Source organism: Hyperolius riggenbachi, chromosome 5, assembly GCF_040937935.1.
Source record: "Hyperolius riggenbachi isolate aHypRig1 chromosome 5, aHypRig1.pri, whole genome shotgun sequence".
NCBI classification, from domain to species: domain Eukaryota; kingdom Metazoa; phylum Chordata; class Amphibia; order Anura; family Hyperoliidae; genus Hyperolius; species Hyperolius riggenbachi.
Window position 1 is genome coordinate 276,975,307 of NC_090650.1, and position 25,608 is coordinate 277,000,914.

The 25,608-nt window shown below is 42.5% G+C and overlaps 1 protein-coding gene across 3 annotated transcripts in view; it reads left to right on the forward strand.

Moving 5' to 3' along the window:
- CDKAL1 (CDK5 regulatory subunit associated protein 1 like 1) overlaps positions 1-25,608 on the forward strand; it is a 1,042,481-nt gene that overhangs the window by 698,327 nt on the left and 318,546 nt on the right. For all 3 annotated transcript variants that reach the window (XM_068236967.1, XM_068236968.1, XM_068236969.1), the window contains exon 11: positions 13,600-13,780. In XM_068236967.1, the coding sequence (XP_068093068.1) occupies positions 13,600-13,780 (181 nt within the window). The remainder of the gene's footprint in view (positions 1-13,599; positions 13,781-25,608) is intronic.

Sequence of the window (25,608 nt, forward strand, 5' to 3'; positions counted from 1 at the left end):
CCAGAGAGGGTCTGTCACCCCCATTTAATTTCTGCCTCGGGAGGCTTCGGGAGTTCTTGTGTCCTCAAGTGCTTCTGAAGACAGGCAACACCGTACTGTGCATGGGTTTCAGAGCCTTCTTTGTCCATAGGTATCTAACTTTTTTTTGCCTTTACATTTACTTTAAAAGTATAATTCCACTCTTTACATATAAAGAAATGTACTACGTTTAGTAGTGAAGGTAAAGACTTAATTGTCGCCATAGTGGATGGAAAATGGATGCAAGTTCCACAATTGGTGGCATAGAATCTGGTTCAACCTTTAATCAGTCTACTTCCCCACAAGAGTGTATTTATGTTGTCTGAAACTACACTTCTAGCACAGAGATGGTAATATCATTTTGTAAAAATTGAATATAGTTTAAAATACAGGTAAATAACATTGCCCTTTGCTGAGGAAGAGCAAGGAAATATGTGCAAGTAATAAAACAGTCAGGTAGAAGACAAGTAGTTACATATGTGGACTGCTCAGCCATCTATCCCAGACACGGGAAAATGTATGGGGATGTCCGCTATGTTTGTAGATTAAATGTTTAAAGGGCAGCGTATTCTGCACCATGGTCTTCCAGTTTTCAATAGAAGGGCAGAGTGGAGACAACTAGGAATAGGCTATACATTGTTTAGCAGTGAACAGGGTCTCTATTATAAATGTCTCATATCATATTTAGATAGCGCCTCTTCAGATATATTTAAGATGTATATTTTGAGGTCAAGTGAGACTGGAAAGCCCATTGTGTCATAGAGGAATTTTACCACTTGTCTCCAAAAAGTCTTCACAGTGGGGGCACCTCCATAGTAGGTGCAAGAAGGTGGAATTGGTATGTGCCGGACGATGGGATTCAGGAAATAATCTCTAACGTAAAATATTACTCATACTTCTGAACCTCAGCCTTAGTAGAACATACACTAGAATAAAGAATTGCAAAAATTACATGTTCTATCTAAGGAAGATCTACATGAGAAGTCTCCACTTTGCTGCTGAGGAAAAAAAATATGCTTCATATAAAATAGACAACAGAGCGCTTGTTACCTGATATAGCAGTGAACTTTCTCATTGAAAAGAGGCGTTAATTATAAGAATAAGACTCCTAAAAGCAGGTGGAGAGTGTATTTTATTGTTCTGCTCACAGGTAGTGCTAATGCATTGCTTCTTTCAAACACTGCAAGTATATATTTATTGGAGGTCTGAAGCCGTATGAAATGTTAAGTGTGTTCTCGCTAGAGCCAAGTATATTGTCATTTTATAAAGTAATGCCAGGGGACTTGGAGAGCCGTGGAAGGTGTTAATGAATTCCATGTTACCTCCCAGTGCCTCTTCATTTAGCTGCTTCATTGGATGTGGATTTTGTTAAAACTGTTTACCAAAGGAAATGTGTGCTGTAATTACAGCTACATGGAGAGAGTTAAACCATGCCAGATTTCACACTGCTTTTAGATATCCCATTTGCTATATTTTTTCACACAGGTTCATACAGATATCAACACCATAAGCTAGTTGTGTCTTTACGTCAGCCTAACTAGTTGGGTCAGCATCTCAAACATTCTCAAAATATTGGATGTATAAGCGTTTATGTTCCCCAAGATTCATCTGGTTCTTGGGGTAAATATTTAAAGAAATATAAGGACTAGCACCTGTAGACCTCGAAATCTATTTTGCTGCTGCACAGTACATACAGTGAGCAACAAAGCATGTCGTTTCAGCGTTCAGCGCCAAGTACAGAAAATGGGCGCCGCTATAGTTCATACCGTAAGGGTAATTCTGGGTTCCTTCGATTGCTGTACCCCAAATTACTTCCCTAAGATATGGAGGGGGGATAGAATTTAATGCCGCTGGGAATTTGAGCAGCAGCAGGGTGAGTCATCAATCTGCTAACCGGCGGCGTACAAATATATGTACGCCTAGGCAACAGCTGAATAACCCTTCAAGCTGAGTTTTAGAACATTGATAATTAGTACCAAGTATTGGAGTCACATCAAACTAAGCACTGTTCTCTAGTTCCTACTTCCTTATGTAAAGGCCAAGAAGCTCAAGTGGGTGCCCAGGTTTAATAGTTCTACTCCCTCCCATGCAACCTGGACTTTACAAGGGTGTAAAAACTCACATTACTGTAGTTACATTACTGTTGTGCCTTTCTTAGAATTACCAAATTTCAACTGGAAAAAAACAAAAAAATATGTATACAGCTAAGACATGCAATTATATCTCCATGCAGTCAGCATAATTTGTGCAACCCTATCTGCAAAAATGTTGCATAAAATCTGCATTCAAACAAAATGCAGCACTTTTGTTGACTTACTTACTTGTTAAATCTTTTAAATTGGCACATGACCTTTTAAATGACCCACTGCGTGCAAATCTTTTACAACCCTGACATCACTTGTACACATGCTAAATAGCAAGTTCAACAATGGTATTCTAGCTCCCAATGTCTGTGTGAGTTTAGACTTCTACAGACACCACCTTTAGGCTCCCTGCACACTGCAAATCCGATTTTCCCTGAATGCTATCAACAGAACAACGCAGAAAAAACGCAGCATACAGTAACGATTAAAAATCGGAATCATGTAAAAAAACGATGAAAGCTCGGAATCGCATGCAGTGTGCAGGGGGCCTTAGTGCTACAGAGGAGATGCTGGATGCCCTCTGACACCCTGCAGGCTTTTTATAACCAGATGTCCCCTGTGCTGGCTGGTATGACCAGAATGGCGAAGTTGAACAGTGTGGGGCTTCTGGTGGGCGTTCATTTTGCTCTGATGGTTCACTTATAGTTTAATTGCATAAAAAAAAATCGCATTGCTTACTTTGTCTTCATTTGAACATAAGATACAACCAGCCCACTGTTAGTATTGCCAAAGATTATTGCCACTCTGTGATTTAGTGCTGGTGTTCAAATTAGTCCTAGTAGCTCTGGCTCTGTGCGACTACGGTAATTACTCTTGTTACAAAGTGGCATTTTATGGGCACTCTGTACTCCAGAGTTCTGTTTCCATGGTAGAAAAGAGGCATCAATTTAAGCCTTTAGTTTTAGCCTGGGTTTCCACTAGAGCTGGATGCCCATTGGCCAGTGGTAGCGGACAATGCAGTATCCACTCCGATGGTCTGTTTGGTTGGAGTCTGAACAGATGCATTTTCACCAGAGGTTTCTATTGGGAATGCATCCGCTGCTGGGGAAATACGCAGGTCCCAATTTGAGTTTCTCCTGCCGAAACTGATGTAACGGATCCGTTTCAGACTGACAAGTGTGAAGTGATCCTAACATAACATCAAAGCCCTCCACTGTCACTTTTCCAATGCAGCAAAATGGACAAAAAAAGAAAAAACATACATTTTTCACTATAGTGGGTGTGATGCCTTTTTTTTTAGCTGGATTATAGTTGAAATGTAAATATAATATTTAAAAATATGTAATGACAAGAAGAGTTCTACAGTCTGTGTTCAAAGGCAGCGTTTCCTCTCTAAAGTTCATGCAGATAATATCTTGGATAGGAATCAAACACAGAATTACAAGGTAAAAAGAGAACTAACAATTCTTCTGCTCCATGAGTAGCTTGTATGCAGATTTACCTGATGGTCTATCACAAGGATCTGTGAATCACAAATGTGGCTGAACAGAGTTCAAAATCCTCTGGAAAGTAAAATCTGTTCCCATATTTGTATTGCAACTGTCTTTTTAGTTTTTTGCCTGAGGTTCTACTTTTTCTCTCCCTTTCGTTTATTAACCATTTACCGCCATCCTAACGTATTAAAACGTCATGCTTACCGCTATTAACAGCAACATGACGTTTTAATACGTCGCGCATTCCCGCCGCTGCTACCGCCGTGTGTCCGCCGCTACCGCCGCCATTACCGTCGGGATCCCGTGCTGGGCAATTGGGGAAGAGGACTGAACAGTCCTCTACCCAATCGCAGTGCCTGGAGTGAATGGACGTGACCGCGAACAGCGGCTACGTCCATTCACATAAACAGGAAATGTAACAGTTTAATAAAGTGTGTAAAAAAAGTATATTACACCTACAAAATACATACATTTTCAAGTATATACACATCATTAATAAAATTACACTTCCAACCCTCCCCCCCCAAAAAAAACACTTGTAAAAAAAAAATCAGCTTAAAAAAAAAAAAAATAGTTGCCTTAGGGACTCAGCTTTTTTTATTCTATATTTTATGGGGGAAAATTAATTTTAATTTATTACATATGGGGCTTGTAATTATGGCCAGAACAAACAGAAAAATAACCACTTATATTTCAAAATAATATACTGTCGCCATACATTGTGGTAGGGACATAATCTAAACAGTTTAATTATCGGGACCACTGGGCAAATAAAACGTGTTTGTTTTATCCACAGGAGAATGTTTAATTTTAAAACTATAAAGGCTGAACACTGAGAAATAATGATTTTACATTAACATTAAATTATCGTGTTTGTTGTTTTAGGATGCAGCCTCTAGAACAACTTCACTAAACCCTTTCCTTTTGTGTCTTTTTAACATCAATGTAAGAGTTAATAAATGTTAGAAATCTATTTAGAGGCTTACTTCTATTTAATGTTCTTGTTGCTGCAAAGCCAGTTAAATCTAGAAGTGCAGAACATAATCAATCCTGGGCAAATCTAATTACTGTTATAAACATAACCTTGTCTCTGAAGAGAACTAATACATTTTTCTGATTCTAATATATGTTTTTCTTACCTAAGATTAAGTGCAACAGATACACATTTCATTGAATCTCGTAGCCTCCATAAACAGTTGCTATGGGAACAGACACTTAATATATGTCTGAGCTCCCTGTACTGTCTGTGTTAAAGCTTTTTCACTGTTGCCAGTAGTATTATAAAAGTAGTTTAGCTAACACGTAAATAACAATATAATAATATTGTCACACTTACTTTTTTTTTCTTGATAATGGTTTGTTATTTACCATGTCAAGGTGCGCGTAATGCACTTTGATAATTATTCTTATTCCTTCATTATTCTTCACTATTTCATTGTCATGTATTTTTCCTGTATCCAGTAGAATTTCAGAAAAGAATGTTGCGGATGTCAGAAAGTTCAGTACTTGAATTCCCCCTTTTACATTCATATCCTGAATGTTGTGATTGTATTTATCATGACTACAATAGAACCTGAATACATTTGCCGACTAAACTAATAAATTGTGTCCTTGCTCCACTGGCTCTTCTCATCTTCTGCTCCCATCGGCTTTCTGCGCTCTGAATATATATTACTGTACAAAATGTATTTAAAATGGATAATGTTGAGAAGTTGCAGACACATTATATGGATTTATAGATTAGAAGTTATTTCTTAGATGTGTATGCAGCTTTTCATTTTTATATTCATGTCAGTGTAAGAAATTAATCAACTTTCTGTGTGATACATCTAGTTGTTGTCTATGTAACCTCGTATGAAATGCAGTCTTGTCTACCACTGGTGGGGCTCACAGTCACTGAGCTGGCACCCTGCAAGCCTCAGTGTTTTTCGCGAATCTTTTCACTCTGCTATCAGTTGCCACATCTGGGGTAAACGTGGCATGGTTAACTATTTTTATATGAGCTTAGGGGGGTTCCAGTGGACATGGTCGAGAAATCTGTATTCTGGCAATATGGGGAGAAATTGATTATCTGGTCTAAAGGTCACATGATTGTTGGCCAAACTTGGGCCAGTGGTAGTACACAATCAAACCACATCTGCAAGTTCTTCCTGCATTTGTTAATGCATTAAAGCATGCCGTGGTTCTTACTGAAATATCTGCTGTAAGTTCTAGAAACTGCTGGATATAGAATCTGAACCTACTCCTTTGTCTATTCTTCATATTGAGTAGCATATATGCTTCCAGAAATTTAAGCTTGTAGACAAATCCATATTCCTGAAGAGTAGTGGCATGGCAAAAAGAGATGCAGAGGCTGTGACCAGTCCAACATTTCTGGGCCAGAGAGTCTCTTTAATGAGCTGTGTTAGGCACTTATTGGTGCAATAGTGGTATTTGTCACCTCTGTTTATTAACAATTTTTTCCCCTCCTGGACCACTTTGCTACTTACTCATGCAATGACTTTGAAATTAGGTTTTATTTTTCTGTATTATGGGACTTTTGTATAGTGCATAGTGTAGAGAGCCCAGACTTTTCTGGATCTCTTCAGTTAGAGTATTTCCAGTGTAAAATAGAGAGCCTGCCATGCAAGACTCTGTATTGCTGCACGGATCGGCGAGTGGTAGGGTTAATTATTCACCTGCTAGGCTGTAATTCATTAAAGTGTAACTGTCAGGCATGAAATAAAAAATCAAGTCTTTATTTTTATCTGGTAAACAAGTAATAAGGATGCTAACCATGCAATCCAAAAGTTAAAACTCATTCATACTTTCCTTCTCCATTTCCTTGGCTCTTAGTACATCTGCCGCACAAAGGAGGTTGCAGGGCATGCTGGGTTTTCTTTCCCTCAGACATAGCTAATGCAACCTGATTGGCTGAAGCCTCTTTCCCTCCCATTTTCACCTCCCACACCTCCTTTCCTCTCTGATTGGCCAATATTTCTCATGCTGAGAAGCTGAAACCAGCTCTGCAGTCACAGAATAACAATGTACTTTCTATTGCAGAGCTGGGTGGGAGTGTCTGACGACGGGGAGGAGGGCGGGCAAGGCACAGATAGGGTAAGGGAGGAAATGTCAGGATTGGCTTCAAGATAGAATCAAAATAGAAAATCCTAAGAAGGCTTTTCTCTTTTTTTACTATAGAAAAATCACTAAAATCTAAATGTGGACTGTGCAATACATATGTTATGAAAGTAGAGCAAGCATTTATCTACTTATATATGTGTTTTGTTTTCTGAGATAGTATGGCTGACAGCTTCTCTTTAATGACAGACTGTGCCTGCTCCTCAACAAAGCCACTATGGTGTTTTTCTAAAGTCTTCTGAAGCTCTTTAGCCACCCCCATCTGCTTGCCGTGGCCTGCCCCAGCTGGGTAGCCATGGCTCAATTGGAGGCTGTCAAGCTGTGGTTAGCCTTCAGCAAAAAAGGTGGGTGTGGCCAAAGAGTTTTGGAAGACTCTGGGAAACATGGCCGCAGCTGTCTTAAAGCTGGAGGGGGCAGAGTTTTTGCCATTGATGAATTACGGGCAAGCAGGTGAGTAATACACCCTACCACCCACCAATATATACAGAAATAATAGTGCTTTTCATTTCAGGCTCACTATTTTCAGAATCAGAATCAGAATCACTTTATTCGCCAAGTGCGACAGGCGCCGCCCCCGGAATTATTTGTGGACAAGGCATATTGGCAGGTGCAAACAGTGCAAGTAACAATTTCACATAGTACAATTAAAAAGAAGCATTAAAAAAGAAGCATTTCAACATAGCAATGATACATAGAGCGGTTGCCTCTCTATTTGGCAGAGATGGACATGAGTGTCAGCCTATGGGCGCGCATACGTCCTCCAGTGCCCCGAGTGCAGAAGGGGATTAGGAGATGGCATTGGGGAGAGGGTCTGAGTTGAGGAGAGTGATAGCTTGAGGGAAGAATGTGTTCCTACGCCTGGTGGTTTTGGTGTATATGGACCTATAGCGACGTCCCGAGCGAAGGGGACTGAAGAAGTGATTGCCAGGGTGGGAGGGATCGAGTGTGATTCTATTTGCCCTGGACCTCATTCTGGATGTGTGGAGAAGGTCCAGGGGTGGCAGGGGCGACCCAATGATCTTCTCAGCCACATTGATGACTCTCTGGAGTTTGAGCCTATCCTTTGCATTTGCTCCCGAGTACCAGACGATGATGGAGGAGCAAAGAACAGATTCGATGGTCGCCGTATAAAAACTGGTTAGTAGCTCCCTGGGCATGCCAAACTTCCTTAGTTGCCTCAGGAAGAACAGTCTCTGCTGGGCCTTCTTTTGGGTAGTAGAGGTATTTTCGTCCCATTTCAAGTTCTCCGTGATGGTGGTGCCTAGGAACCGCGCACTATGTACCCTGGTGACTTCGGTGCCATCAATGATGACCGGGCTGGGTGGTGGGGCGTTCCTTCTGAAGTTCACTATCAGTTCCACCGTTTTTGCTGTATTTAGTACGAGTTTGTTGTCTGAGCACCATCTGAGAATCCGCTCGATCTCGCTGTGATATTCCAGCTCCGCTTTATCACCCATGAGTCCTACGATGGTGGTGTCATCTGCAAACTTAATGACCTTGACGGTATCCGTGGTGGAGGTGCAGCTGTTTGTATACAGGGAGAAGAGCATCGGAGACAGTACGCATCCTTGCGGGGCGCCTGTGTTTGTGGTTCTTACACTGGAGGAGCAGCCTCCGAGTCTCACTAGCTGTGTCCTGTTCGTAAGGAAGTCCTTGATCCAGGTGCAAAGGTTTGGGTCAACACCGAGCCGTTCCAGGTCGTCATACAGAATGTTTGGGCAGATGGTATTGAACGCAGAACTGAAGTCCAGTAGCAGGATCCTTGCGTAGGTCTTTGGTTTATCTAAGTGCTCAGTGATATGTGCAAGGCAGATGTTAATGGCGTCTTCTACAGACCGGTTTGCCCTGTATGCAAATTGTAGAGGGTCCAACAGGGTGGCAGTGTGAAGCTTCAGGTAGGAGAGGACCAGTCTCTCGAAGGTCTTCATGATTATCGGGGTTAGGGCGACGGGTCTGAAGTTGTTCAGGTCCGTGACTCCTGGCTTCTTGGCGACCGGGATGATGTCGGCTTTTTTGAAGCAGGAGGGAACTTTGCCCAGCTCCAGGGATGTGTTGAAGATGGAAGTGAGGACCGGGGCTAGCTGTCCCGCACATGTTTTTAGACAGGATGGGGATATGCCATCTGGGCCTGAGGCCTTCCTAGTGTTTAGCTTCCGGAGGTGCCGCAACACATCGATCTCCTGGACTGTTAGCTGTGTTGAGGGAGTATGACCGGCGTGTGGAGGAGAGGGGGGGGGGGGGGGTGGATGCACTGGTGAGGATGTGGTCGTTTGGTCCACCGGGTGGGTGGGATGGGCCTCGAACCTGCAATAGAATTTGTTGAGATCCTCCGCTAATGCAGTACTCGGAAGTATGTGTTGAGAAGGAGGCTTGAAGTTGGTGCTGCCCTTAGGCCTTTCCAGACCTCCCGGACATTGTTGGACTGGAGGTTGCGACTCAGCTTGTTGGAGTAGTCTCTCTTTGCCACCTTCAGCTCTCTCTTCAAGGTGTTCCTGGCTTCCCTGAAACTCTCCAGTGATCCAGATTTGTGGGCTTCCTCCTTTTGCCTCCGGAGCCTGCGTAGACTTCCGTTGAACCAGGGCTTGTTGTTCGGAAAGACCTTTATTGTTGTCGCTGGGATGCATGTCTCCTCGCAGAATCTAATGTAGGAGGTGACATTCTCTGACCATTCCTCCAGGCAGGGAGCTTCCAGGACTGACCAGTTGGTGCTGTCGAAGCAGGCCTGGAGTTGCTCCTTCGCATCGTCCGTCCACTTCTTCACAGGCTTGATTTGCGGCTTTGTGGTTTCGAGGTGTCTTCTGTAAGTGGGGATCATGTGTATTAGGTAGTGATCAGAGCTGCCCAAGGCAGCTCGGCTAATGGCCTTGTACGCGTCTTTGAGGACCGTGTAACAGTGGTCCAGGGTGTTCTGGTTCCTGGTGGGGCAGGTGATGTGTTGTTTGTAACGGGGCAGCTCTTGGCGCAGGTTTGCCCTGTTGAAATCCCCCAGAATGATGAAGAGGGAGTCTGGGAGGTGTGTCTCCCACCTTGAGATGGCATCACTGAGCGTGCCCAGTGCATTGCTGGTGTCGGCATCCGGGGGGATGTAGACGCCCGCCAGGACATAGGAGTTGAATTCCCTGGGAGAGTACTGAGGCCTGCAGTTGATCAGTAAGAGTTCGATGTCTGGGGAGCAGCCTTTCTGCAGAACGGTCGTGTTGGAGCACCAGGTGGAGTTGATGTAAAAACAGACACCTCCGCCTTTCTTTTTCCCCGAGAGTGCCTGGTTGCGATCTGCACGAAAAAGGTCGAAGCCCGGAAGGTGAAGGGAGTTATCCGGGATGTTATCATTCAGCCAAGTCTCTGTGAAGCAGAGTACCGGGGAGTTGCTGCCAAGCGTGGGTTTGCTGCCAAGCAATAGGAGCAGCTCGTCTAGCTTGTTCGGGAGGGAGCGGACGTTCGCTAGAAGAATGGCTGGGATAGGTGACCGCAGTCCTTTCTTTTTAAGCCTTACTTGTGCGCCCGCTCTCCTCCCTCTAGGCCGGTATCTGAGCCTACGGGTCCACTGGTCTAGGTGAGCCTGGACTGTGTCCCGCAGGGGCAGTACCTGGGCCTTGGACTCCCATACCAGGAGCTCAGCTCTGGTATAGGTGATGGTGCCCTGAGATGGGAGGGAGTGCATCGGAGATATTGCGGTTCCGACGCTCCGTTGTGACCCACTCGTTTATGGTGCCTATTGCGTGAGTTATAACAGTTGACAGTGGGTATCATTCAGTGAGAGATGAGTGAGACAAGTGTGAGCAGTGCATAGAGGCAGCATCAGTGGGTTTGACATGCAAGAGATCATACACAGCAGTTATAAGACAACAGTTCATCTGGAAGTAGGTCTTTTTTTTTTTTTTTTTTTGCATTGGGCTAATTATATCAGCTCTAACTGAGCTATCTTCCATCTGCCTTTGCTTTTTTGTTAGACATTTTGGTCTTCCATTTAGTCATTAGGTATTTAGTTAGATTCTACTTGGTTTGGTATTTCCTGTGTTATCTGTCATTTAACCTTTGTTTTTGTATGCTAGGGACTTAAGACACATAGGGCACAGATGCACAATTTGATCATTAAAGTTTTAGACCTCTCTCTCAAAAAACTGTAAGGGCCCTTTTCCACTAGCGATCGCTAGCGTTTGCGCTAAACGCTAGTGATTTCAATGTAGCAAAGTCCTTTTTTCCCCAACTATTGCGATTTTGCTATGCACCGCATAGCATAGCAAAATCGCGACAATAATCACTCCATGGCGCTATCACGCTTTTGTAAAAATCGAATCACGGTAGTGGAAATTACCTACCGCGATTCCTATGTTATTTAGCAAACCCTAGCGATTTTAAAATCGCTAGCGATTTGCGATTTTGCGATTCAGCAATCGCTCTAGTGGAAAAGGGCCCTAAATGTCTTGGATGTCAATGAATTTAAAAAAATGGAAGTAAAATTAAACAATTTTAATCTGCTGAATGTCAATCTGTTGTGTAAAAGTTGATAGAGTGGAATGCTGCAGCAGGTCATGTACAGGAGATTGTGAGCAAAAAATAGACCTGAACGCTGACTGATATAGATTATCCCTTTCACTCTTGTGTTTGAGGGCTCGTTTCCACTATTGCGGTGCAGAATCGCCTGGATTCCACCGCTGTTGAAATTGCATGAAATAGCATGCGGATGCAAATTTTTACGCGTTTTTTGCCGCGAATTCGCATAGGTGAGGGTATATGCGAATTTGACCATGTCACTGCCTGTTTGAATTACATTGGTACTTATGCGAATTCGCATGAAAATTCGCATACCATAGCCGCATGCGAATTTCCTATTAAATACATTAGCGGCGATTCGCATGCATTCCACTCGCAGGCGAATTCATTGGCTCTTTTGTGCGTTTTTTTACCGCTGAAAAAAACGCACCTCAACAACGCTACAGTGGAAACAGGCCCATCCACTTGCATTACATGTGTGAATCCGCGTGCGTTGGACGCATGCGGATTCGCGATAGTGGAAACGAGCCCTGACTGAAATAGTATGAAATCATAATCTCCAATATTTAAGGTTTCTTTAACCTTTTTTTTCTCAGGCTAATTATTTTCCTTTTTTGACATGAAATATGTAATTTACAGTTCAAACCATTTGTGCATAATTATTTTATTACAATAGAAACTTGTTATAGTAAAACAGGCTATAGTAAACTTGTGGTGGCTGGATAGTGTACTGGTTAAGGGCTCTGCCTCTGTCATGAGAGACCTGGGTTCGAATCTCGGCTCTGCCTGTTCAGTAAGCCAGCATCTATTCAGTAGGAGACCTTGGGCAAGTCTCCCTAACACTGCTACTGCCTATAGAGCATGTCCTAGTGGCTGCAGCTCTGGCGCTTTGAGTCCGCCAGGAGAAAAGCGCAATATAAATGTTCTGTGTCTTGTCTTGTCTAAACTTAGTCCACAAGTCCTGAGCATGCACCTGTTTCTATATACAATGCATGACCATACTGTGTAGGGTGAAGGGTTAAATGCTTTAATAGACGCTGGGTGGAGTTACTGGAGAAACAATAAGATGCTGCTGAAATGTAACTGCAGGCTGGTCATAGAGAGTAGATCTCACAGCAGGAAATCAAAGAGAGGAGGTAAGGAAGGGGCGTGGTCAAGGAATGGCCCTGTACTGGAAAAGCCATTCCCACTCTCCTGGCAGCTAACTAGAGCTACCTAAGGCCTACATCAATTGGCCTGAAGGAACAACCAATGAGTTTGCACGTCTGAAGGAAAACATAGTAGTCTGTTTTGTCAAAGCAGAATTTCTTAATATAGTAACATCTATTGGCCAAAACAATAAGTTCAAAGAGAGAAATTGCTATATAACTAACATTTCTTTAAAACTCAAAACTGAAGAAAATATTTTATGATTAAAGCTAACTCTTTTAATGCAGAGTTCAACAATGAATGGTATTCACCTTACCCAAAACATACTTCTTTATGGCGAACATGATACAACCCTTTGTTATTGCAATCTGTAATGAATTACTAGAATACAATGTGCCCATCTCTCTAGTTAACGCTTTCTCTTCAGCCCCTCCTCCTTTGCCTCTCTCTTTCTCCTCAGCCCCTCCTCCTTTGCCTCTCTCTTTCTCCCCAGCCCCTCCTCCTTTGCCTCTCTTTCTCCCCAACCCCTCCTCCTTTGCCTCTCCCTTCTCCCCAGCCCCTCCTTTGCCTCTGTCTTTCTCCCCAGCCCCTCCTCCTTTGCCTCTATCGTTCTATCTCCCTTTCCTAACCTCTTCCTATTTCACCAAAGGCACATGCTGCACTGTAATACAATTTGCACTGCTTCAGCCAAATGTAAGGACAAGCAGTAATACATGTTGGTACACTCCAAATACTTATTTTTTAATTTCCTGGATTGAGGAGGAGATGCTTTATTTAAGCACTTTGATAATCGGTGCCATGAAATAGTCCCAATTAATTTATATGACGTTAATTATGTTGTATTGGTTTGGTCTAAAGCTGTGAGAACCAAAAAAAGTAAATAAAATGGAGATGTTACTGGATAAATTGCTTTTTTCTGCTCCGGTAACTTTGGGTTTGCCAAGATGCATCCATTTTACATTTTGATTTTATAAGAGGTGTTGCATTCTCTTTTCATGATCAGCATATCCAGCATGTGGTTTATTACATTGTTGCTCAATGAATTTTACAGCAGCTTTAATACTGTCCCATGTAGTGCCCCACAAGTCCGTAATGACTTTTAGAAAAATCTTTTACCCTGGCATAGAGATGGTTAATGTAATGATAATCATAGGCCTCTGGGAAATTTGTTGTAGAATACTTGGTAGAATGGGAAGTCCCTCGGCTACAGTTTAACATGTTTTTTTCCATCTGTATTGTAGAGTGCCCGGAATTACAATCGCTACGGACATCATCTGTGGCTTTCCTGGAGAGACAGATGAAGATTTTAAGGAGACGTTAAAACTAGTTGAAGAATACAGATTCCCAAGCCTCTTCATTAATCAGTTTTACCCGCGCCCAGGGACTCCAGCTGCTAAAATGGTGCAGGTTCCAGCTCATGTGGTAAGCTCTTATTCCAGTAGAAGGTCTGTAGCTTTCAAGGCATTTCCTGGGTAGTGGCTTGAAAGGCAGGCTTTACTTTGTCTGAACATTGGCAAAGCAGTATTTACTAACTGCATCGGATTAAACTGTTTTATGAATATTCTCTGTTTCAATTCAGTTCAGTCTAAGCACTTTATTGTCATTGTGTAACACAAAAAAAGTTGTTTTTCATGACAGCCCCTTGGTGCTTATAGGGGACATAGGGATAGTAACAAAGGTAGAAATAGAGGAATTATACAAGTATGCCAGGTATTTCAAATATTTAAACACTTTGTACACAGTGTTAATTATTCCAGCGAAGATTCATGGTTTAACAAGTTTATGGCAGCTGGGAAAAAGCTAGTTGTCATTCAGTTTGTGTGTATGCGGATTGATCTAAAACTTCTACCTGATGGAAGGAGCTCAAACAAGGCATTTCCAGGGTGAAAAGTGTTGCCTTTGATAATGTTTGGGGCCTTCTCTTACAGCAAGTGTTGTACAAGAGTTCAAGTGATGGTAGTTTAGTGTCGATAATGACTTCTGCTGTTTTAGCAACTCGCTGCAGGGCTTCTCTGGCAGCCTCGGCGCAGCTGTTCTACCAGGCTGTCATGCAGTTGGTCTAGACACTTTCTATAGTTAATCTGTAGAAATTAACAGCAGCTTCTGTGGGAGGTTAGTGCTCCTTAGTTTTCTCAAAAATTAGGTGTTGTTGTGCTTTGCCAATTACAACTAAAGCATTGTCAGCCTAGGACAGGTCCTCTGCGATGGTGACTCCCAAAAACTTAAAGCTAGAAACTTGAGAGAGGATTCTAAAATGCAAAACTTGCCCATTAATCTAATGAGAAATGGCTGAAAGAGAAGCTAAATCATATTTTTCTTTTTTTCAGTTTACTGCTTACATGTGCATTGTGGTTGATCAGAGAAGAGTATAACATAACACATAGTATAGACTTACACTTTCTAATTGCAGCCATAAGACACCAGAACAAACATATACTCCTTACCTACAGTACTTGTAAAAACAAAACAGAGGACATTCTGGAACTGCCCCTGTCTATCCCCTCTCTGGAATGGAGTTCAAGAACTCATTACTTCCACAACTGGTGTTACAGTCCCAATAGACCCCATATATATGATATTAGGCAAGCCAATCCCAGAAGTGAATAGGCATGTGAACCGCTTAATCACCCATATATTAACTGCCTCTAGGCTAGCTATTGCCTCAGCCTGGAAAAACATTTCCCCTCCAAGCATCTCTGAAGTCATCCTCAAAGTTAACTGGACTAGGTCCATGGAGCAACTTACAGCCTCACTCAGGGATACTGAACGCAACTTTCACAAAATCTGGGATTCATGGCCCTATGCATCACCTATTTATCATCCCCCTTGACCACATAAAAAAAAAAAATGTCTTTCTTAGTCTATTAACATTAGGCCTTTACCTACATATCTACTTACCCAAGCTGTCGATTTCTCTTACAAGTATTGGCTAACCTTTGTGAAACTATGCAATTCTGTACACAGGACCACAATTTTCTCTACTTCTGCTCTATACCTGGTTATCTCTTCCTACCCCTTTCCTTCTCTCACTACTTCTACATTTACCTCTCTAACTGCTCTCCTTAACTACAACTTAATACTTATTTGGACGCAGGTCCACTCGGATTCTTCAAATGTTTGATTTTTCTGGGGTTATAAGAAAGCACAAATATTAAAGGGGAACTGAAGAGAGAGGTATATGGAGGCTGTCATGTTTATTTCCTTTTAATCAATACCAGTTACCTGGCGGCCCTGCTGGTCTATTTCTCTGCAGTAGTATCTGATTAAAACCAGAAACAAGCATGCAGCTAGTCTTGTCAGATCAGACTTATAAGTCTGAACCACTGAAACACCTGATCTGCTGCATGCTTGTTCAGGGGCTATGGCTAATAGTATTAGAGGCAGAGGATCAGCAGGGCTGCCAGGCAACTGGTATTGTCTAAAAGGAAATAAACAGGACAGCCTCCATATACCTCTCTCTTCAGTTCCCCTTTAAGCTTGTAGTCTTTACTCTCTTGTCAAGTAGCGACATAAGGATCCTTCCACCTATACACTAACTATGAGATGTCTGTACCGTCTGTAAACACAATACTGCTCATTCATATGTTCTACTTGACCCTTGAACTGTGCTCATTGATCCTTCTGAAATTTCTTTTGATTGTTGTTCTTTCTTAAAAATTTAATAAAAACAGTATAACAAAAAAAAATAAAAAAAATAAAACAGAGGACACCAAGAGCCCTATAGTGCAGTATTGTCTGGTAAGCTCAATATATAATATAATGTCAAAGGTTCTTATACTCACAAAGGTGGGTTACCATCAGGCAACCACTTGACAGGCAGGTGGGGAGTATTAGTACCTGACCCCACTCAGGTATAAAAGTCGCTCTCTGTAGATAGGAAATGGGGAAAGAACCCCTGCACCAGGGGTGGACTTAATCGTGCTGTAATATGTATGAACAGAGGCGCCAAGCAGAGTAAAACAATGTTCTAAAAATGATAAAAAGAGGGAGGGAAGTCGAGGTGGACTTACCTCCCTCTGGTAGTGGACATATACTCAAATGCACAGTAAAAAATATACAATTTATTCACAGCTCCATAAAATCGCAACGCGTTTCGCGGTCAACAGTCCCGCTTCATCAGGCAGTACAGGAGCTCACACGCTTTATGGACCTAAACCAGTTTTATATGCTCCTGTACTGCCTGATGAAGCGGGACTGTTGACCGCGAAACGCGTTGCAATTTTATGGAGCTGTGAATAAATTGTATATTTTTTACTCTGCATTTGAGTATATGTCCACTACCAGAGGGAGGTAAGTCCACCTCGACTTCCCTCTTTTTATCATTTTTAGAACATTGTTTTACTCTGCTAGGCGCCTCTGTTCGTACATATTACAGCACGATCACTTCCTTACCTACAGATCACTCTCAAGTCCTTGAAGTTACAGTATGAATACTGGTTGTATAGCTACCCACTGTCCCATATCAACATGCATGGGTTCTTAGCTCTTGGTCTCACTATCTCTCTACTTCATCTTAATGCCAAGATGTTGGTGTTGCAAATTTCAGAGGTTGCCCTACTCTAACCTTCAAACTAATCTCAATAGTTACTTTTACTCTTCTGCACTCATTACATTAAGTCTAACCACAGCATTCAGATAATCCCAAACACTAACTGTCCTTTTTCAAATAACACTTCACGCTTAACCATTTCAGCCCGCGGGGATTTTTCACCTTATGCATCAGAGCAATTTTCACCTCCCATTCATTCGCTAATTACTTTATCACTACTTATCACAATTTATTGATTTTTATCTTGTTTTTTCCGCCACTAATTAGGCTTTCTTTGAGTGGTACATTTTGCTAAGAATAATTTTTTTTTATAAATGCATTTTAACAGGATTAATAAGAAAAAAATTGAAAAAATTCATTATTTCTCAGTTTTTTGCCATTATAGCTTTAAAATAATCCATGCTACCATAATTAAAACCCATGTATTTTATTTGCCCGTTTGTCTCGGTTATGACACCCTTTAAATTTTGTCCCCATCACAATGTATGGCGCCAATATTTTATTTGGAAATAAAGGTGCATTTTTTCCGCTTTGCGTCCATCACTATTTACAAGCTTATAATTGAAAAAAATGTTTGTAGTATACCCCCTTCAAATGCATATTTAAAAAGTTCAGACCCTTAGGTAACAATTTTTTTTTTAATTATAATTTTTTTTTTTTGCATTAAACATTTTATTTGGGTAATATTTTGGTGTGGGAAATAAACAGTTATTTTTTAATGTTATTATATGTGTAAATTGTAATGTAAAAAATATGTAGATGTAGTTTTACTATTTGGCCACAAGATGGCCACCTTGAGTTTTTTTTCCTCCTTGTGCTTCTCGCTAACCGGAAGCACAAGAGGGACATGGAAAATGTTACGTGCAGAAAGACTGAAGCCTCTTGTAAGAGAGCTTCGGTTTTTGCGCTGGGAACACGGATCAGTAATCAGGAACCATGTTCCCGTTCACTAATCCCAGGGCTACCGGGGGACAGCACGGGAGTGCGCCGAAGCACGCACCACAGCAGAGCAGCTGCCCGGACGTGAGCTTCACGTCCGGGCGGCAGAAAGGGTTAACCAACCTCACTACACGTGTCTGACTGTAATGGCACATCAACTTATCTTCCAAATTATTTTGTGTGTCTGTATGTCCTTCCGTCACACATACATCCCCTCTTGCCCCACCCCACTCCACTGTGATTGGCCACAGCACTGAGGAGGAGGCTGGGGAGAAAGAGAGTTAAGTGTAAAGAAGGGCACAAGTGCGTTTCATTCTAGATATCCAGAGTGATGGTGCACGCAGCATAGCAAGCACCAACAGTTAGTTACGTTAATAACAGAACAGAGAAGTTACAGCAAAGTCGGAGATCGTTCATTTTTTTGCATTGTGAAAGTAAAATAAACATTTAGATCCCCTTTGTTATAGCTTATGATATCAGTAATGAAAAAAACAAACTTATAAGAACCTATGATGTCTACCAGTCTTCTATTGCTCCCCCCAACCAAAGCAGGTGACTTGCATTCATGTCAGTTCGTATGCTTAAACTGTCAAGGTAGAAGCAAGTACAGAATTTGTCATAGAAGAATACGAGACATTTTTCATGTTGGTTCATAAGCTCCATCTATATCACTACTCCTTGTTTCATTTAAATCACCAAGATTGAATCACCAGGAGTGACACTCATATTTTTTGCTTAGGGATCCCTGGCTTGCTTTGCTTGAAGTTAGTTGTGATTTACATGGCAATGGATATATTCTTTTGTTATGCATAACTAAAATTATTTGATTGTGGTCATTCTTCTGTCATAGGTTCAAACAGGCTTTGCAGAATGCGCAAGGCTCTTTTTAGAGTACATTATACAGCAACAGTGGCATATCTAGAGGGGTGTAAGCATGGCTGGTGCCATGGGCACCACAACACCATGGGTCTGTGCTGCGCCGCCATGCCTGTCCCTGTGCCTCCCCACCACTTAGACCTCAGATCTGATTATTATCTCTGGAACATGGTTACTAAATCTATGTATATAGGGTGCACTTGGCTACTGTATTTAATTATTTTCAGAGTTTACCATAGGCACTATATTACCCAGGAACGCCCCTATACAGCAATAAAGCAGTGTTACATTACTTACATTTGTGTTTATTTGTTTTTATTACTGTATTTCAACATCAATACAGAGTTTTCAGTGTGGGTATAGTAAAATGTACTACTGTACTATTTATGCCTATTTTTAATAGTAATTCTCAAGCAACCCCTAACTACCCTTATCTGGCATTAGCCAATCCCCATTGGTGCGGATAACAGAGAGTTTACACATGGCCTCAATTCACAACTAAGATCATGCTGGAGATAATAAGGCAAGAGAAAACTTACCTCCACACAGTAAGAGAGTTATCTTATCTCTTCATTCCTTACGTTAGCTCTTCTGTAGTTAATTTACCTCCTCTGTAGTTATTTTCACACGCAGTTAAAGGGATACTGTAGGGGGGTCGGGGGAAAATGAGCTGAACTTACCCGGGGCTTCTAATGGTCCCCCGCAGACATCCTGTGTCCGTGCAGCCAGTCACCGATGCTCCGGCCCCGCCTCCAGTTCACTTCTGGAATTTCTGACTTTAAAGTCAGAAAACCACTGCGCCTGCGTTGCCGTGTCCTCGCTCCCGCTGATGTCACCAGGAGTGTACTGCTCAGACGCAGACCATACTGGGCCTGCGCTGTGCGCTCTTGATGACATCAGCGGGATCGAGGACACGGCAACACAGGCGCAGTGGTTTTCTGACTTTAAAGTCAGAAATTCCAGAAGTGAACTGGAGGCGGGGCCAGAGCATCTGTGAGTGGCTGCGCGGGTACAGGATGTCTGCGGGGAACCATTAGAAGCCCCGGGTAAGTTCAACTCATTTTCCCCCGCCCCCCCTACAGTATCCCTTTAATGAACAGCCTGTCTTTAACTCTGGAGTTATTTTAAGGATTAAAGAGTTCATTTAAAGACAGAAGAGTTAACTTTAGGTTTGCCTGAGGTAAAATGTTTCCTGAATACTACATGCCTTATCACCATGGTAACAACTCTAGAAGAGTTATTAACCTCCTTGGCGGTAACCCCGTGTGTGACACGGGGTAAGCCGCCGGAGGGTGCCGCTCAGGCCCTGCTGGGCCGATTTACATAATTTTTTTTTGCTGGACGCAGCTAGCACTTTGCTAGCTGCGCCAGCACCCCGATCGCCGCTGCCGCGCGCCCGATCGCCGCTATCCGGTGCGGCGCGCGCCCCCCCCCCAGACCCCGAGCGCTGCCTGGCCAATCAGTGCCAGGCAGCGCCGAGGGGTGGATCGGGTCTCCCAATGACGTGCTGACGTCGGTGACGTCATCCCGCCCCGTCGCCATGGCGACGGGGGAAGCCCTCCAGGAAATCCCGTTCTTTGAACGGGATTTCCTGATCGGTGATCGCCGAAGGCTATCATGTAGCGAGCCCTCGGCTCGCTACATGATTAAAATTTTTTTTTTTTTTTTTTTTTTAAACTGCTGCGCTTCCCCCTGGCGGTATTTTTCATACCGCCAAGGGGGTTAAAGACAGGAGATAAGCTTAGTGAATTGAGGCCAATATCAGTTTTACTTCGGCGTTCAGTTATTGAAGCAGACTTTATTTTATTTCCCACTTGCTTCTGTTCTGGGCATACTCCAAACATTGTTTTTATTTTGGGGTACTAGAAAGTTTGTATAAAGAGAGAGGACTGCAAGGATAATGATATAAGTGCAGAACTCGTCAGTAAGTTGTTCAGTTCCTGTCTTATGTATGTTATAAACAGATAGACATCCAGTGCACGCTAGCTTATGTTTTTGTTCTGTCTAGCAATATGTGAAAGCAAAATTCCAGTGCTATTAAATAAATGAGTGATAAAAGTGATGATTTTCCAAGATTGTTTCTATATCAAATTTACTCTTTGTGGCTACAGTGGGCATCACTACCTGAAAAAATGTCTGTTGAAACATTTAATTATATGACTTGATGACTGATACAGATGTGAGATCTGATCGACCTCTGGCAGATATGACCACTTTGATCAAATATGCCATAATCTATTGCTCTGTCATATTCAATCGATTTTGTGCAGTTTATGGATCGGAAGTCCAAATGGACATGTTGTAAAATTATTGTGCGATGTGGGTGAGGCAGGGGTTATGGAGACTCGATAGCTAAAAGCAGTGTTTCTCAAACCTGTCCTCATGACTCCCCAGCGGTGCATGTTTTGCAGGCAACCCAAGCACAGGTGGGGTAATTAGTGTCTCAGGTAGGTGGACACTAATTACACCACCTGTGCATAGGTGAGGCTGCCTGCAAAACATGCACCGTTGGGGAGTCACAAGGATAGGTTTGAGAAACACTGACTCAAAGCATTGCACTGCATTCAGCAGAACAATCGATGCTCAATACTTGCTGATCAATGATCAGTTTTCAAGCTGTATGCATTTGCATACAAAATATTTATAATTATGCATTAATTAGTTATTATTTGCATACCATTGACCATTATTGTATTGTTATAATTGTATTCTTATTATTGGGTGTAATCTATTATATTGTCTACCTCTTCTGTAATGTGTACCTCTGTATTTCTATGCACCCATATTTGTTTTCTAACTCTGTTCACAGCCATGGAATGTTATGGCGCTATATAAATCCATAATAATAAGTGACATGTGAATTGAGAGTGATATGGAGGCTGCTATATTTATTTCCTTTTATGCAGTACCAACTGCCTTGCCGCCATGCTGATCTTCCTGGCATCAGTTGTGTCTGAATCACGCCTGAAACAAGCATGCAGCTAATCCAGTCAGAAACATCTGATCTGCATATGGTTGCTCAGAGTCTATGGCTAAAAGTATTAGAGAAAAAAAGGATCAGCAGTACAGCTGGGTAATTTGCATTGTTTTAACCACTTGAAGACCCACCCTTTACCCCCCTTAAGGACCAGCGCTGTTTGATGTGATCTGTGCTGGGTGGGCTCTGCAGCCCCCAGCACAGATCAGCGGGCACGCAGAGCCATCAGATCGCCCCCCTTTTTCCCCCCTATGGGGATGATGTGCAGGGGGGGTCTGATCGCTCCTGCTGGTGGCATGTTGCGGGGGGGCACCTCAAAGCCCCCCTCTGCGGCGACATTCCCTCCCCCTCCCTCTCCTACCTGTCCCCCCAGTGATCCGGGCTGCACAGGATGCTATCCGTCCTGTGCAGCCAGTGACAGGACGTCCTCTGTCACATGGCGGCGATCCCCGGCCGCTGATTGGCCGGGGATCGCCGATCTGCCTTACGGCGCTGCTGCGCAGCAGCGCCGTACAATGTAAACAAAGTGGATTATTTCCGCTTGTGTTTACATTTAGCCTGCGAGCCGCCATCGGCGGCCCGCAGGCTATTCACAGAGCCCCCCGCCGTGAATTGACAGGAAGCAGCCGCTCGCGCGAGCGGCTGCTTCCTGATTAATCAGCCTGCAGCTGGCGACGCCGCTTGTCCTGCAGCTGCCACTTTGCCGACGCACGGTATAAGCGTGCGGTCGGCAAGTGGTTAAAGGATATACATATGGCAGCCTCCATATCTCGTGCGCTTTAGGTGTGTTTTAGCACTAATGGACACATAATTCTTTCAGTTAGTCTCACATTGCTTTTGGGTTTATACTTAGGGGAATATTGTGGGACTAGGTGACCATAAAGAAAAAGAAAGTATCACAATTGGTAATGTGTAATATTTATAATACTCCTGTGCCCTGGATGCAGCAATGAGGTTGATCCACTTCCCTGAAGAAATGTATGTACCGGATTCCCTTGTACTAGCTTTTATTTTATGCATAATTCACAATATATGCAGACTGTTTCTTCACAAATGTAATGGAAAGATTAGAAAACTGTCTCACCCCTTTGCTACTTTATAGGTAGCGAGAACCTCAATAGAAATAAATACTGTTCTTGCCTGCCAGACCTTGTTATCTCATAAAACCCAGAGAAAACACTGGGGAAGGGAGTGCATTATATGAGCTTATTAAAGCTTAAAGCAATATACATTTTAATATGTAAATAGCAGGATGCATTGTTGGTTTATAACGTGTCTACTTGTTTGTTGCTTGTAGCATCCTTCACATCACCAGCAAGACATTATCTGCAAGAAAACAAGTGCTCTGGTCCGCCCTCACAGACATATAATTGTCTAATGCGGAGGAAGAAAAATGCAGTTGTCTATACCCGCGCTACTGTAAGGACTGTGATTAGTTGCTATCTTCAGGGGATGTGAATATAAAATGCACTATTATCATGAACTAGACCTGCTTCAAGAGAGAGGGGGAAAAAAAAGAAAGGTTTCAGAGAATTAGACTGCAACTGACAGATAAAAGAGAATGATGGATCTGACATTTGGTTTACTGAAGAGAATGTAATTAACACAAGTTCTTACCTTTTTCCCTGGTTTACTATATGCCCTAGAACACAGCGACTGTGAACACTTTGAAGGATCTAATCCTCCGAAAGCAGTTAATTATACAGACGAGAACAAAGTGGAAAAATGCAGATATAGCATGATGGAAGTTCAGATGAACATAGCAAGACTTTTTATATTTGAAAATGTTCATACAAAGTTGTGTTTTGCTGAGGTGAGCTACAATGAAAAACATTTTAGCTCATTTGCAACAATGGATAGGTATTTAAAAAAAAACACCCATTTGCATTTTGTAACAGGAAGTAGAAAAAGTAAACAGTTGCAGTCCATTCAAATTGATGTGCAGTTTCATAAATATGCCCATGGAAGGACTGAGCTGCCCTGCTATTCCCCCAGTGTCAAAAGAACTTGGTGAAAGTTAATGATAGTCATGTGACTATTTGTAGTGATGATAAATAGGATTCTTAAACTGCCAAAATGTTTACCTGTTTAAAGAGTACCTGAACTGAAAATAAAAAGTCAAAATAACCATACACAGGTCATACTCACCTCCTGTGTAGTCTGCTCCTCAATCTCTTTCTCCTCTCCTGCGTCCCATTTGTCCACTGTGATCAATGGAATTATCCGTCCTCCATTTTTGAAATGGCCATAACCCCCTAACAGCTTCCTGGTCAGCACACTGTTAAACTGTAATATCGCCCACTTGAGCCATAGGGAAACATGGACATTACCTTGTACATTCAGTTGTAACTGACAGCTGCTGATATATAACTGACAGCAACTGGTGTATTTCAGTTCTGACAAAATATTGTCAGAACTGGAAGGGATCACTATAAGAAGAAAATGGTGAGCTTCTGAGAGGAACTGACGGTGAGGTAAGTATGTAATATTCATTTGCAGCTATGTCATGTGTTTATTTTAAATAATCGTACTCGCTTCAGGTTCCCTTTAACTTTAACTGCTGAAATGGACTGATTCCCAAGAAGGTGGTAGTCTCAGAGAGCAGTGACTGTGGACAGTTTAACCACTTATGTACTATGGACATAGCTCCTACATCCAAAAAGGAGGTCACTCATGCCTCCTGGCCATAGGAGCTAGTTCCCAGAGAAAACCTCCTGTCGCAGACGATAGCGTGCGCATGCCCACGGCAGCAGCGATTAGTGCAAGGGACCATATGGTCTCTCTTCCTGATCGTGCCCTGTTTAGCTGCAATGATCACTGTCACAATGAGTAACAGTGATCATTGTAAAGTGTATGCAGTAAGTACATTACTTCCAGTAATAATTGTGCACATAACCCCCATACTGCACCACCGATCATGTGATCCCTTGACCCCTGTGGCTGCAGTGATTGGCCCAAGGTATCATGTGATCCATTGGCCAATCGGCGTTGCCTTAATGATCACTATTACGAATATGATCATCATTCATAAAAACAAGTAACACTGTAAAATTGTAGAACTTTGGTAAAAAGCACGTTGCACATAATGCTCTTCAATGGTTACACGTGTGTTTGTTTTACAGCCAATTAACAAAAACGGACTCCCCAACACATAAAATTGTAGCACGCATACGATTCTTATAGACTGGTTACAGGTTCTGGCAGTCTATGGTGCATGATGCTAGTGCGAAAACGCTCAAAAGATGCAAAAAAATTATCTGCTGCAAAATGCAGGGTTTTTTTCCGCAGCCACGAGTGTGGCGTTTCCCTAACTGTGCCTCTCTCACAGCAGTTCTGTGCTACCTCAGATCTGTGTTCTGAAGTGATGGAAGCTGCTGTTAGGGGTCACGTAAATTTGGGCGCAGTGCGCACGGATAAATTTAGGTGCTGCCACAGGCGCCAATGTAAAAAACGTTATTGGCTATAACTGTAAATTTGGGCACCCGAGTCGCCTAATAAAATAGCGGGCAATTGGACTCCCCACAGAAGGGAACTGTGGCTATAAATATAGCTGTTATAAATATAAAAATACAGTCCACCACAGCACCCGCTATTTATAGCAGCAGTTTCTATAATGGGCGGTCCCGGTGCCTAAATTTACGGTTATAGCTACTATAAGTGATGTTTTACATGAGCGCCTATGCATAGATTTGCATTAGTGTTAGGTGGCTAGGGGTTAGGCATGGATAGCGGAGAGTTAGGCATAGATAAGGGTGCATCTATAATAGCAACACAAGGAGAAATGGGTGCAGTAATAATGGTAATAGGCAAAAAATAACAATAAGAGAATATTAATAATTTTATTGATATTCTATTATCCACCATAGTAGAATATGGGTAATTTAACCAATATTCTACTATCACACACTG